The sequence below is a fragment of the Equus przewalskii genome, chromosome 4, assembly GCF_037783145.1.
Source record: "Equus przewalskii isolate Varuska chromosome 4, EquPr2, whole genome shotgun sequence".
NCBI lineage: Eukaryota > Metazoa > Chordata > Mammalia > Perissodactyla > Equidae > Equus > Equus przewalskii.
The window spans coordinates 78,863,744-78,878,403 of NC_091834.1; the positions used below are offsets into that span (position 1 = coordinate 78,863,744).

At 38.5% G+C, this 14,660-nt stretch overlaps 3 protein-coding genes across 21 annotated transcripts in view; all 3 read right to left on the minus strand.

The window, feature by feature from the left end:
• Positions 1 to 14,660, minus strand: part of CADPS2 (calcium dependent secretion activator 2) — a 496,160-nt gene that overhangs the window by 331,767 nt on the left and 149,733 nt on the right. Inside the window, exon 1 of one of the 19 annotated variants that reach the window (XM_070616449.1) lies at positions 13,928 to 14,114. The exons of the other annotated variants lie outside the window; for them this stretch is intronic. Within the exon in view, the coding sequence (XP_070472550.1) occupies positions 13,928 to 13,933 (6 nt within the window). The 5' untranslated portion in view covers positions 13,934 to 14,114. Of the gene's footprint in view, positions 1 to 13,927; positions 14,115 to 14,660 lie in introns of those variants that run through there. 19 annotated transcript variants of the gene reach the window in all.
• RNF133 (ring finger protein 133) lies at positions 3,826 to 4,959 on the minus strand. The gene has a single exon (XM_070616452.1). It carries the CDS (start codon positions 4,957 to 4,959, stop codon positions 3,826 to 3,828), a length of 1,134 nt encoding a protein of 377 aa, XP_070472553.1.
• RNF148 (ring finger protein 148) lies at positions 7,304 to 8,864 on the minus strand. Its single transcript, XM_008514413.2, has one exon. It carries the CDS (start codon positions 8,629 to 8,631, stop codon positions 7,720 to 7,722), a length of 912 nt encoding a protein of 303 aa, XP_008512635.1. The 5' UTR covers positions 8,632 to 8,864; the 3' UTR covers positions 7,304 to 7,719.

Here is a 14,660-nt window from a genome sequence, read left to right on the forward strand (position 1 = left end):
CTTATAAATGGTTCCAGGCTGAAGCTGGAAAAGATGAGATGGGCTGGGAAAGGATAGTTAAGGGAAATTCTGCTTGGAATGAGAACAAATAGCATGTGGTGGAAATGAGAGGTCAAATGAATTCAGAGAGGGAATTCTGAAAAAGACGCTGTAAGTCAGGAAGTTTTCAAAAATGACAGACCCTGATGTGTGGCAACAATCTGCTGAATTGGGAGGTGAACGTTACGGTTGTAGAAAAGTTTTGAAATCAGGGTTACCTTGGTCATCAATGACCAGGAAGAGGAAAAGTCAAATCAGCAGCTGAAATCATCAAGGAGCACGGTACCTTGGAAGTCTGACAAAGATGACAGCATGATTGTGGAGAGAGGTGTTATAGGTTGTGGAGTAGCTGTGAGAAAGGGAAGTTTTGTGGAGAGATTATGATGGAACAACTCTAACACCTGTGCATAGGGAAGAGATCATCTAAAGTACATTATCCCCACTTCCTCCCCCAAAAAAGAGGAATTTTTCTCTGTCCCAAAAAAGTTCTTGTGGTTTAGAAAACCAGGTATGTGTTTTAAGATATTTCTGTGTTGGTAATTGTAATAACCCATAATCTTACTTTTCGTCATTAACATTTTAAAAAATGCCATAAATATAAAACCAAATAAACATTCTAAAATACAAAAACTGGCACTCATAGGAAACGATGCAATAGGAACACAGGGTTGCCATTAAAATGACTCCTTCACAGTATCAACATAGGAGGCCTTCCTCTTTTTGCTTCAATGCTTCTCCAAACCCTGATTCCTTTCCCCTACTTGATTCTGGCACGCTGCTTCAAAAACCAATGAGTTTGTAAAAGGAGAAAACGCCTTCACTGTACACTAAGCTTAAACACCATCAGAAACGCCAGATCCCTGGCTCACTAAATCTTTTGATATACTCATAGTATTGTAAATGTTATGGCTGACCAAATTTCTACAAGATAACCGCATTATAACAATTCCAGAGCAAGAGGCAGGAATACTGTCAGTGTAGTGTGTCTCGTAACACGAGAAACTGTATAGATTAATTCCCCAAAGCATCACCCAATCAGAGATAAATGGTCTTAGAATCATTTTTACTTTAGTAAATATTAAACCTAATTTATCCTAGTAAAAAAAAGATTAACTTTTATAAGAAACATCAACCCCCTACCTAGCAGAGGTGGGCATGGGGAATCAATTTTATTACCAGAGAATGCAAAAGGATATACAAAGGAGAAATGTAAGGGAAATCCAGAAAAGTACTGGTATTGGGGGCAAAATAATTCACATTGTAGTCCCATGTCATTATGGTAAAACATATTTGTATCACTAGGTACAAAAGAAGATGGTATAGCCCACAGGATAGGTAAAAATCTACCACAACAAATAACACCTAACATTTGACATAGCAGTGCTATTCCCAGGTCCTAGTTATTAAACCCAGAGTAAAAGTGGTTTATTGATCTGTTTACAACATTCTAAAGACAAGGTTTAAAACTGCTGTTTTGTTCTGACATAAACCGCTATGGAAAGCACTTAGTCCACCGCCTGCTACATGGTAGGCACTCAGCAATGATAGTTCAAGTTCACTGACTCGACCTTTCCTTCCCCACTTCAAACAGATTCTAACCACCCTTTAAAGAACATCCATTGAAAATTCTCAAATCAAGACAACAAACATTATGTTAAATGTTCAATGTCCTTATTAACAAGCGACAACTCATTATGTAAGTGCATAAGTCCTAACTACTTACACATGAAGGTAAGTCAGGTTTAAGGCTGACAATGATGAATAAAGGAAAGAAAGGAGAAACCAACGAGGGTACAGAGGAAGGACAGACAGAACACAATGTGAGTGTCAGTGTGAAGTACAAATTCTTTAAGCGCTAGGTCTATCATGGAACATGTACCCCACATGAATTTGCTAGGAGTACACGGATCTGTAATGATCCTGGCTAAGAGTACACAGAGCTGTCAAGTTCCTAGAACCCTGGGTTTGGGGACTGCCAGCACTGCTAGATGCATCCATTTCTATAGCTCCAATGATTGTCTTGGGCAACCAGTGGAAGTCACTCTAGCCACCCCCATAAGCAGAGGCACCAAAAGTGGCCAGAGAATGACAGCTTATCCTAGCTTAGGACCTGATCCTACGAGGAGTGGCTCCCATAGGGCCTCAGTGTCCTGTCTCTTCAATGTGATCCTTGGTTCCCCAGGAAATGACTTTGCTCTCCCAGGGTAAACTTAAAAAGGCACTCAAAACAGTTTTTCTGCTAAATCCTCCAGTACTGGTGCTATGCATATCTTTCAAGGCACATCTCTTAAGATTAACTTAGTCAAAACATCTCCAGGGCTGGGTATAAAAAGGCCTGTGGTGTACCAGCAAGGCATCGCTCCCATCTGGTCACGTGTCCAGATTTTGCTGTGTCCCATTCCCCCTGGCCTTAGATGAGCATCCCTCACCCCGTCTTTAAATAGTCTTCCTCTGCATTGCAGTAAGAACCAACTATCGCCCTTCTTTCCATCTCTGAATTCTGCTATTATTACCACCACTAGGCAACCCACAAAATTCCTCTTAGATCTCTCTAGAGATCTCTCTCCAGGGTTGCACAGGAATTCAAACCCCACTGTCAGCCCTGGAGAGTTCAAAGCTCCTCGTTAAAACTACGCATACTAAATTGTAATAATGAATTCTTGGCTTAAAAATCCTAATTTTCTATTTTGTCAGAGTGACTTAGGATGATAATTTACAAGATTAAGTTCCTATTGTTTTGTATGATTGGGATAAACTGCGCCGTTTTTCAGATTAACACATAACAGTTGATTATGAAAAAGACATTTATCATTATTTATTCATTCTCTCAAGAATATCTGCCTGCCCAGCACTGTGCTAGATCCTGGGAATATAGGGAACAAAACAAACACAATCCCACGATGTCATAATAACTTCTACATCGTGATTCTTATCTCCAAAATGATCTGGAATATTTGAAATATTTTATTTAATGGCAAAAAATAAACTAGGCAGCATGGTGGTACACATAAATAATTACACCATGACTAAATATCATAGGAATTCTTTATCATTTAAATCTCTCTACATATTATGAACATGTAACAATTAGGATAAGCAATATTGGGCACTGAAATATTTGCTGTTCACTTAAAAGCGCGCTAGTATTTTACTTTTAAAACTGCTATAACTATGCATATGCAGACCACATAAAATGTACTAATTGCATGAATAATTGCTTGAAGAGAACTGTTTGTCAATAGCGAGAGTAATAAAATTCTGCATAGCAAAATTTTCAAATCAAGAATAAAAAACACAGCACAATGACTTCAAAATTAATATATTGTACTATAAATGTAATGTCAAAAGATACATTATTTTTTTACATGCCAGGAAGAGTAAAATTCATGTTTTTCAAACTTAATTGATGGTTTCTGTATTATAAGGAACAAGCAAATATATTCACAATTTTCTTACCAAAATAGAGCCCAATATATGTAAAAAAACAGGGGAAAAGTTTGTCCTTGGTTTTAACATGCATGTGTACATAGAAATATATGTGTACAGAGAAAACACATATACTCACAAGAGTAACATACATTGACAAAATATTACATTTAGCCAAGGTAAAAAATGAAACAAAAAATCCTGCTAGGCCTTTTTTCTGTCTTTGAGGCTTCACAAAGAATGTAGAAAACTACCAAAGCAACAAAAAAGGACACAAAGCACACTTCAAACAAACTGCTGGTCAGTATTAGGACCTGATTTGACAAACAGGTTTAATCCACTTCCTCAAAGGTCATGCTGTCAAAGTGAAGGATGAACTTCTTCCACTACTGAATTAGGCTGGCTGGCATTCTGACAAACAGGGTGCTCCTCCTCCTCCACAGGAGTCACTTTATCTGCCCTTCCTGCAGGAGAAAGTTCATTATTCGTCCCCTCTTCACTAGGTGTTAGGGTACCAAGTAATTCATTAGCCATTAGAACTTGCAAAGATTCTGTTCCATCTTCAACATCCACTTGAATCCCCAAAGCCTTAAGAATGTCACATTTGCACATGGGGCATGTCCCATGGGCTAGAATCCAGGGGTCAATGCAATTCTTGTGGAAAAAATGTTTACAAGTCAAAACACGAACTGTATCATTAGGCTTATAGAGTTCAAAGCAAACTACGCAGCTATCTCTATTTGCACTTATTTCCTCATCTCCCTCCTTTAGCACCCGAAGTTGAAGCTGGCTAAATGCTTTCTTGAGGTCTCTTCTTAATCGCTGCCATCTCCTGTTCTGAATCCTTGCTACCCAAAGTCTTCGAATATGATAAAAGATGAAATATGTTAAAGTAGCGGTTGTGACGATCACAAAAGAGACAAAATAGTGATTCATCCAGATGAAGTGTCTCCTCCCCACCTCAACCATAGCTGTAACGTGAACTCCCTTCCGAATTAAATGCAAGATCTCCATGCCTTTCAAGTTACCAATCATCACCACGACAATGTCTTCAAATACCTGATGAGACATGGGAAAAACCTGATTGCCAGTTCCTGGAAAGTTATAAATGATCACTCCGCTGGCTCCCTTCTCAACAGCCACTTTAATTTTCTGTGTGAAGGTACAACCTCCCCGTTCAATAAGTGCGAGCCACCTCTCTGAGTTTGTTGATCTGCCAAAAGTGGTGCTGGGATTACAAGCATTTTGAATTTTCCCTTCTGGTGGCACGATAACTCCTGCTATTCTCTTCAAAGTGGAGCTTCTTCCAAATACTCCAGTCTCCCCCAACTCTGACAACATACGATTCCCCACGTGAAATGATATGTTCATGTAAGCGGTCCAAACAGCACTGGCTCTGCAACAATTCTGACTAAGAAGCCAAAAAAGACTGAATCTTATAAGCCAGGAAGATGCGATGCTGTGTCTCCAACTGCCGATCTTGAGTAGTTTCATCTCTCACTTCGCCTAGTGACTGAAGGACCAGCCCAACAAAAAGATGTCGCTTCCACATCTGTTGACGATCAATTTAAGATAACAAAATGAAAAGAAAAACTTTGCGGGTGAAAATAAGTTCCACTGTCTTCCAGCATGTCTTAAAGATGTCTCATGAGTTTCAGATGTTTTATTAGAGAGAGAGAGAAAATTTTAAACTGAAAAAAATCCCAGTCTCACTACTGTTAACTCCAGATACTGCTTACTGTTGGGCGATGTGATTATGACATCAAAGACTCCACAGCCAACTAGAGAAGAGCTTGCAGTGTGCTGTAAATTCATTGGCTTAAATGTTTAACATGTTGTTATGGGTGATTTCTGTGATGTTATAAAACGGATTCAATCCCTGAGCTACATGTAATGTTAGCAGGTATCACTTTAAAAATTAGAAGTCATATAATGCATTTTAAAACCTGAAAGCATACGCAAAAGTGCCATATAATTATCATTTTTGTTCACAATAAATGAAGTTATTGCCAACAAAATGGCAAATTTTGAACATTAAAAATTAGAGGCCGGCCCTGTGGCCGAGTGGTTAAGTTTTTGCGCTCCGCTTCGGCGACCCAGGGTTTCGGTGGTTTGGATCCTGGGCGCGGACATGGCATCGCTCATCAGGGATGTTGAGGCGACATCCCACATAGCACAACCAGAGGCACTCACAACTAGAATAAACAACCATGTACTGGAGACTTTGGGAAGAAGGAGGAAAAAAAAGAAAAAATTGGCAACAAATGTTAGCTCAGGTGCCAATGTTTAAAAAAAAAAAAAATTAGCACGATGACCAAATATGTGGTAAAAGCAGTGAATTCTGTAACACCATTTTTGATTCACAATTGGTCACAGTGTGAATTTTTTACTTATTATGTAAACCACCGTAGTAAATCTGTTTACTAATGCTTGCGCAGAGGTGGGTTGGTCCAGTTTGGTTTTGATTTGATTTTTGAAATTAGAGTATCCTCTTAAATTATCTCAGCCTCACTCCCTCACTCCTCACCAACTATAGAGATGACAGCAATAAAGACAGAAAAGACTAATCTCATTTCTCTGCAGACCTTGACATCTGTTACTAAACAATATATTGAGAGGAGAGGAGGAAGGATGCATGGGAAAAAATTACATCTAGCACAATACATTTTAAACAAAAATGTAGGTATTGATTTTAAAAAGAAAAACTTCAAGGTTCCCACTTAAAGTTAACCACTGACCACCCTAACTGCTAAAGGTCATAAATGCCTTTAACTAAATGTTTGCCAAAATCAACAAATGTCCCTGGTGGAAGACCCCACATACACACTATCAAGTCTGCGTACATTTTTGCTACATAAACTTATGTCAATGGCACAATATGACTTCACAACCAAAGAATGACTTGTGAGCTAACAAACATGGGCATCCACTGGTGCTGCCATATACTTTCTTGGGGGTATATCTCAGTGGTTTGTATTCACCAGTTAGGAAACCAGTCAAGGATTCTGACCTTGAACATAAATATCCCTGACCTCTATAAATAGGATGCAAAGAGACACTTCTGGGTGGGTTTCACCAGAACCAAGGGAGCTAGCACTTCTTATGAAATGTGAATCAGCAACAGGATAAGTTGAGGCAGGAAAGAGGGAGGAGAAAAGGGCCCTATGGGCCCAACAAAAACTAGCATAAAAAGAAAATATTGTTGTGAAAACTTTCAGCTCAGAATGGCCGATTTTCTTTCCCAAAGGCCATTAATCTGAATTTGTTTCCGCACAACTCACTCTTTAAAAAAAAGACAGTGTAGTACATTACAGACTCACAAAGTGCCAACTGAGTTAGACACCAATGGTTTATCGTATCATCCATAAAGAGATTGCCATCAAAACCTAAATCTTTCAGCCTCTCATTGTTACACAGGTGTTTATTCATCTACTAGGACAAAAAAAAAAAAAGCAAAATAAGGCAAAAGATACCACTTGGAAAGGAAATTGCAGGAAACTTTCAGCTCTGCTCTTTCTATATTATCAAAATGCCCCAAATAGAGACACACTAACCACCATTTTGAGAAGAAAAGAAAAGCATTTACTAGGGTCACTTGTAGAAGGGACATCTGCCACCATAACTGATCCACTCTGCTAGAATTCAGGGCTCTGGCAAACACAAAGGTGACTTTTTGCAAAGCTTCCCTAAATGAGGATTATAATCATTTAAAATACTTCTACATAACCAAAAGTGCTACCTATAATAATTATTTAGAACATATTACCTACCCAGTGGTAGCTTTGGAAACCATATTTCCTTGGTATTAATTAATTAACCACAGAGAATTGAATTAAGATCAAATCCTATAATGAAGTTTATTGTGCAGAGATATTATTAGACATCAAAAATATGAAAACAAAGTATAAAATTAATATAAAATACTTTAAAATATTATGACTAATTTGCTGTGACATCAATGTCACAATCATTATAATTTGAAGATAAAGACTAATTTGCTTTTAACATGTACTAATGTCCTCATTTGGATAAGGGCAAAAATGTTAACAATGAAAACTTATTAGAAAAACAACAAGTTCAAATGGCTGAGCATGATATGGAGTTTTATTTTAAAAACACACAAATTTTACCCTTTAGTACTTGGGTAGAGAAGCTGAAGTTGAATTTTCTCTCTACATAAAGTGCTAAGATAATTCATCTAATTTTAATCTTTGGAAAGACTCAGTTACATCTTCAGAAGATTCTCTGGGTTTCTTAAGTTTTCAGAATGTCGCACTTGCACATGGGGCATGTTCTATGGGCTAAAAGCCAGGGGTCAATGCATGCCTTATGGAAAAAATGTTTGCAAGTTAAAATACGTACTACATCTTGGGGTTTGTATATGTCGAAGCAAACAACACAACTGTCTCCATTTGGATCTAGTTCCTTATCCCCTTCTTTGAGCACCCGCAGTTGAAGTTGACCAATAGCTTTCTTCACATCTGCTTTTATCTGTCTTCGCCTGCTGCTGGAAGAATTGGGCACTCTAGCTCTCCAGGCACAGTACAGAAAAAGGTAGACAACTGTAGCAGCCAGGAAGGTAAACAGGGACATGACATAATGGTTTATCCATGGTATGTGCATTCTCCCCACTTCAATGATGATTGTCACATAGACTCCTTTCTGAATCAAGTGCAAAAGTTCCATGCCTTTCAAGTTACCTATCATTACTGCGACGATATTTTCCGTTCCCTGGTGAGACATGGGAAATACTTTGTTGCCCGTACCTGGATAGTTATAGATGATCACCCCATTTGCTCCCTTCTCTGCCGCCACATTGATTTTGTGTGTAAAAGTACAGCCTCCTCGTTCAATGAGAGCCAACCAAGAGTCTGCCTGTTCGGGCCTGATGAAATTGGTCATAGGATTACAAGCATTCTGATTCCATCCTTCAGGGAGTACCACCACACCAGACACCCTTTCCAGAGGAGAATGATTCCCGAACACTCCACTCTCTCCTAATTCTGATATAATCCGATTTCCCACTTGAAACGTTATATTCAGATAGGCTGTCCAAATGGCTTTTCCTTTTGAGTCAGGAAGGCTAAGTAGTAGAAAGATGCTAAGCTTCAATAGTCGAGAAGAAACACAACTATGAGTCGAAGGAGCAATTCTAAGTAGGCTCATTCCTCTATTTGCCTATTAACTGACAAACAAAAAAACAACAATCATAAAAGAAAGTAAAGAAGCTGGCTTCGATTGTTGGCAGAAGATAAAGCATGTAAATGGAAAAGGTCTGTGTGGATCAAAGATATCTTGCTCCTTCCAGCATTTTTATTTTTGGTAGATTATCTTTCTTATAAATGAAACAGAATAACAAGAGTTGTTGTTACTACAATGTGATTTCAAGAAAATTATGACTTCCTAATGGGGAAATTGTGACATCAGAGGTAGTTAAGCCAATCCAAGTGTTTATGTCAGTGCACTGCATACTGAAATCCTATTGGCCAAAAAGCTACTAAGCAATGACTCATGGTATACAACAATTTGAATAAACTCTAAAGCAATAAATAAATAGATAACTTTTTTTAAAGCCTTGAGTTTCTTTCCCAGTCCTAGATAGATCGAAAAGCTGCCTAACCACTTTATATTCATTGTTTTTCTATCTGTAAGGCAAAGTAGTTATCATTCACATATTTGTGAATGTACCTGGCCAGTCACCAGTTCTCTGTGCTACCAAATATGCCACCCTTTGGGAAGCAGGAACAAATCATTCCCACTCTCTTCCAACATTAAATGCTTATTCCAGGCCTAAAGGTTCAACATGAGGACAATGTAATCAACTTATATTGTTAGCCAGATACACTGCCATCTTGCAAGGCAAATTCAACTTTGTTCCCTAAAACAGCTACGGACAACCCACTATGTGATATGACAGGCAAATATTAAGCACGGGTCATATATTAAAGAAAATAGATATACGCCTACTTTGTGGAGATTATCTAGCGAGAACAGATTTTAAACAAACACACAAATGTATAACTGCAGGTTGTGAAAGGGAAACACAGAGTATCAAAAGAAAAAATAAATGTAAAGGGGATTAAACTTTGATTAGAGGTCCAAGGCATTGCTCTCTAAAGAAACTGATGCTTAGTCAGAGACTTGAAAGATAAATCAGAATTACCCAACCAAAGAATGAGATAAGCCTTCTGGCAGAGGAACAGCAATTTCAAGACCTTAAGATAGGAAGGAACATGAGTTTGGCAAAGTCTAAGAGGAGAGCACCAAGGGTGATGGAGGAGGAAAGGCAAACAGCAATAAGAGGTTCAGGGTCATAAACATTAGACTAAGGATTTTGGATTATGCCCCAAGGACAAAAACAACACACTTAAGGGTTCCAAGCTGGAAGGTGACTTATAAGTGTTTTCAAAATGTTCTCTTTTTAGAAAGTACACTTTGGCTGCCTTCTGTGGAAAATGGATTGGAGGAGAAGACTACAGTATGAGATGAGGTTAGGCAAAAGACAACAGTGGCCCAGACTCTTGAAATAGCAGTAAAGAAGTGAAGATATAGCCAAGTCTGAAAGTTACTTTAAAAGTTGAATTAACAGACATGGTAACTGGAAGGGTAGCAGTAAGCAGAGAAAAGGATAGCCACAAGTATCATAAATCACTATATTACTTTAGCGCTGCAAACAAGAGCATCTTTACTGCTTTAAACGTGCTTTAATGCTTGCTTGCTTTTAATTCTTCACCTGGAGTCTGTTTCAGGGAGTGAATAAATTGGCAACACTCACTCAAACATTTATTTAATACATATATAGGACACATCCTATGCACCAGGCATGCCATAAAGCCCTGGGGACACAAAAAGAAAAGACAATCCTCATTTGCTAGTGTGCAGAATGGACATCAACATTTAAATCACAGGCATATTGAGAGAATTTTGTCATTTTGGCAAAAGGATTTATTGTACTCTCTGGACCATAATATTTTAGTTAATATTTGATTTTAAAAATAAAATTGGAACCAATCAACTTGCCCTTTCATACAATTTTATTTAGGTATCATTCAGTTCACATCTGAACTGTCTTTACATGTAGACTTTTCCCAAGTTCATATGGAGTGGGAACTCCTGGCTTATTCTATTAACATTGACAAAGTGAAGCCTTACTAAGAAGACAGTTTATATCATCATATTAGAGGCTGTTTCTTAGATTTGTGATTATTTAACCTTTCGGGATGGAATTTAAAATATAATGTAGTTGTAATTTTGCTTTTTAGTTTGCTGATTTTTAAGGGTGAAGAGTTTAAACAGTAACCACACTTTGGCTCAAAACATATATCAACTCTAAATGTTCTTCGTATGATTGAAAAGACTGATTTGAAGAATTCAGAGTATTTTTTTCATTATAAGACCTGAAGTGGTTAAGGCAACGATAAGCAGAACTTCCCCTCTCTCCCACGTGAATCTTAGAACAAATGCACCTATAACAAACAATCCTTTATTTCTAACACAGTGGTTTCTCAGATGGGGGTCAATTTTGCCCCCAAAGGATATTTAGCTATTTCTGGAAACATTGTCTCCAGATTGTCACAACAATGGGGAGTACTACTGGTGTCTAGCACCTAGAGGCCAGGGATGCTGCTAAACATCCTAAAGCACACAGGACAGTCGTGTGAAATAAATAATTATCTGGTCTCAAATGTCAGTAGAAACATTAAGAAACCTTGCTCCAACAGAGCAGGCTTGGGAGGGAGAAACCTTCCCGAAACTCTCTTATCCTTGATGGACAATCAGATCTAAGCTCTTATCATGCAGTAAGCTTTTCTAATTGGCAATACATCCATCAAGGATGATATCCTCAACTCATCTTCATTTCCACAGTTCCCCTTGGAATAGGAACAGTGAAGACCTCCACGAGTGACCTATTAGTCCATGAAGCCTGACTACAAATCACATCCATTTTATACTAGAAACAGATCCAAGATGGTTAAATGGGTAGGAAGAGTGGTAGGCTGGAGGACTGATGCTACTCTCACCTGTTCCTTTTAGACCATTTATTCAATGCATAGACCTCCTTTCTTTTTAACAGCTAAGTAGTAAAGAGGTTTTCATTCTGCTGAATTTTGCAGATAGGCTACAGAGAACTGAAATATATTACTAGGGTGGGTTGATCCAGTGGTTCAAAAACTCCCTGCTCCTTCCCTCTTGCCATTCTGCCTGTTTAAGTATGTTGATTTCCCTCTTATGTCAGCTGACTTCATGAGGATCCCCAAGGTGGATATTATTGTTCTAGGTATCAAGAGGCAGAATAGCAGACAAGATCCAGAAGCACACAGACTTTTCTACCATCTCTATATAAGAGCAAGGAATTGTTTTCCCCCCCCAGAAACCTACCAGACTTCCCTCAATGTCTCTCCGGCTATCAGTACTTCATAAACCCATGCCTAAAGGAACTCCTGGAAATCGGAGTAGAGTCACCATGATTGGCTCAGGTTAATCATGATTCATCCTGCTGTGGAGAATCCCTTCCCTTGGCTGAGCACATGGTAAGAGAGAACACGAAGATAATCAGTCCTCTGCCACCAAAGGAAAAAACGTGTGAACTGGAAGGTGAGTAGGTTAACAAAATGGCAGCTACAGGTGCTAAATTCCTGAGGTTTACCCAAAGGAATGATACTTACGTAATCATTAACCACAACAAACTTGTAGTACTTATTACACTCAAGGTACTGATATGAGCTGAAGTCTATGTTACAGAGGACACAACATGGCCCTGTTCTTAAGGAGGTCACCATCTAAACAGGAGAGTTATACACAAACTAGGTGTATCCATCTATATATCCTATGATTCTGGGTTCCAATTAAAATTTCAAGAAGGTTATAATTTTCATTAAGTTTGGTAGAAAAAAATCAGCTGATCTATCCCTCTGCTGTTTATCAGCCTCTGTTAAGAATGCTCAAACTTCCAGAAATCTCTACCCTGATAAGAAAAATAGTCAAACACATTCACATAGCATTGCCCAGGGACTATCTTCGTGATGCACGGAATACCAAAGAGGCTTCAATAAATTAGTCCGCAAGTTGCAGTATCCAGGGCTATGATATTATTAGAGATCTCTTGGAATCCACAAACCACACTGAATTTGCATTTAAGCTTGAAAACAACTGTATAGGTTTTCTGCAAGTAATTAAATGCACCATAATGGGATTTGGGAGGAACAGAATACTGACTAAGTAGTTTACTGAGAACAACAAAAAAGGAAATAATGCTAATGATAAGTATTTTCCAAAAGCAGAATCTTTATTTTTAAAAATTTATAAAGATAAAACTAAATTTTAGTTTAAATTTTATTATATTTGTTTGCAAACTGGTAAATCCTCAAACATTAATGTATTTTCTTTCTCCCATAATAACTTAATCACTACTCCCATATATATTCTCTCAGACATAAGCAACAAAAAATTTCTTATATTCAAGTATACTTTTTCCTCTTGATATTTCAGAATCCAAGGAAAAGAGTGCTGAACATGCTAAAACAGAACAGTAAGTTTTGAAAAAGTAATGCGCTTCTGAATTACGTTGACAGTCATATAGTATAGTAGGGAAGGTCCAGATAAGTGACACAACTGGGAGGAAAAATATGGGAGGATGGTTTAAGATCTCTGTTAACTTAGCAACAAGTACACACGAATCTGAGTTTTTACAGTAGATTCCAACCAGGAGATTAAGTGTGACAGAGGAAGGTGATGGAGGTAAGAGAAGGCAGTAAGAGCAGACAGGACAGCTATTATCAGAAGGCTCTTAACTGAGGTTAGCATCGCCAGAGGTTCCAGCAGCATGCAGCTCACAGACAGCACAGAGCTCATGGCAGAGGCAGCAGGCCCCAGGAGTGTGGTCTCATGAAGCCAAAGTTTCAGGGGCAAATACTAGCAGAGAGCTGAAGCAAAGAGCAGAAGCAGAGAGCAGGGACCCTGAAAAACCAGTTCACGGTGGGACCAGAGCCAAATCTAGTTGATAAGTAAACTCAGAAGCTTCTAGAAGAAGGGTCTCGAATATTTCCCCTATTTAGATCTGGGCTCTGCTCCCAGGCCAAAAGGGCCTGAATTTAGGGTTCAGGAAAAGGAAGTTTAGCTGCCGAGATAAGAGGAAAGAATATGAATGGGGTCCCAGTAAGCTATTTTACAGACAGAAAATCACAAGATTTACACAGGCTCTTCCTTCGTTATTATTAATATTAACCAATATAACTTTTAATATCATTAAAAGCTCTGGTAATTAAATATATTAGAGAAAAAGAAACATCTAAAACAGACAATACATTTTAAATTATATCACTAACCATGATTACTTCACTATGTAAACCAGGATTATTATTCCTATTTACCTGCATGCCTAATGGTGGTACACATGAGGAAAGTTTAATTTGTATAAGAGCTCTGAGAAGCCTTTGTGACATTAAAGAAAAGGAATACTCACCAACATTTCTCAAACACCTAACACGATGCCTGGCTCAAGAGCTTGTTTGAATGAATGATTAATACGGTCAGGTTTACCACACTTGAATACTTTCCAATGCTTTAGTTTGGCCTTCATAATCATTCCCACAGTCTAGAATTTTGCAATAGCATCTTATCTAATCTCCCATCACTGTTTTGCTCACCTTGAAGTCATTCTGTTGCCATGGCAACCTACAGGAAAAAAAGGAATGAAGTTTACAATGGCATTCCTGTTTGCTTAAAACCTTAAGATGGCTCCCTCTATCCACAGGATAATACTCAAGCTTCTGGGAATGGGATATAAGCCTCTCCAGCCTGGTTCTCTTTCCTTCCATCCAGCCTCATTTTCTACTATTATCAGTCCTGAAATTTACGCTTCTTCAATTCAAATGGCATAGAGTTTCCTGTGCTCCCATTGCAGCGGCCACTATATATGACCTTATACAGGCTTTGTTCCTTCCACAAAACTTAATCTGTCTGTCCCTATGGTGGGTACACTGATTAAAAAATGGCCCCAATTGCTTTCTCCCCTGTACCAATGCCCTCTGCAGCATGACTCAGCAGGTCCTTCCATCAGGAGGTGGGATTTACTTCCACATCCCTTGAATCTGGAGGGTCTGGTGATTTCAGCTGGTGAATAGACTTCATCGGAAGTGAGATGTGCCAGTTCCAAGTCTAAACCTCAAGAGGCCTTGCACTCCTCCCCTCACTCT

What these genes read in the sequence shown, in the direction of transcription:
- RNF133 (XM_070616452.1), bottom strand. Translation starts at nt 4,959, where the DNA reads ATGAAACTACTCAAGATCGGCAGTTGGAGACACAGCATCGCATCTTCC.
- RNF148 (XM_008514413.2), bottom strand. Translation starts at nt 8,631, where the DNA reads ATGAGCCTACTTAGAATTGCTCCTTCGACTCATAGTTGTGTTTCTTCT.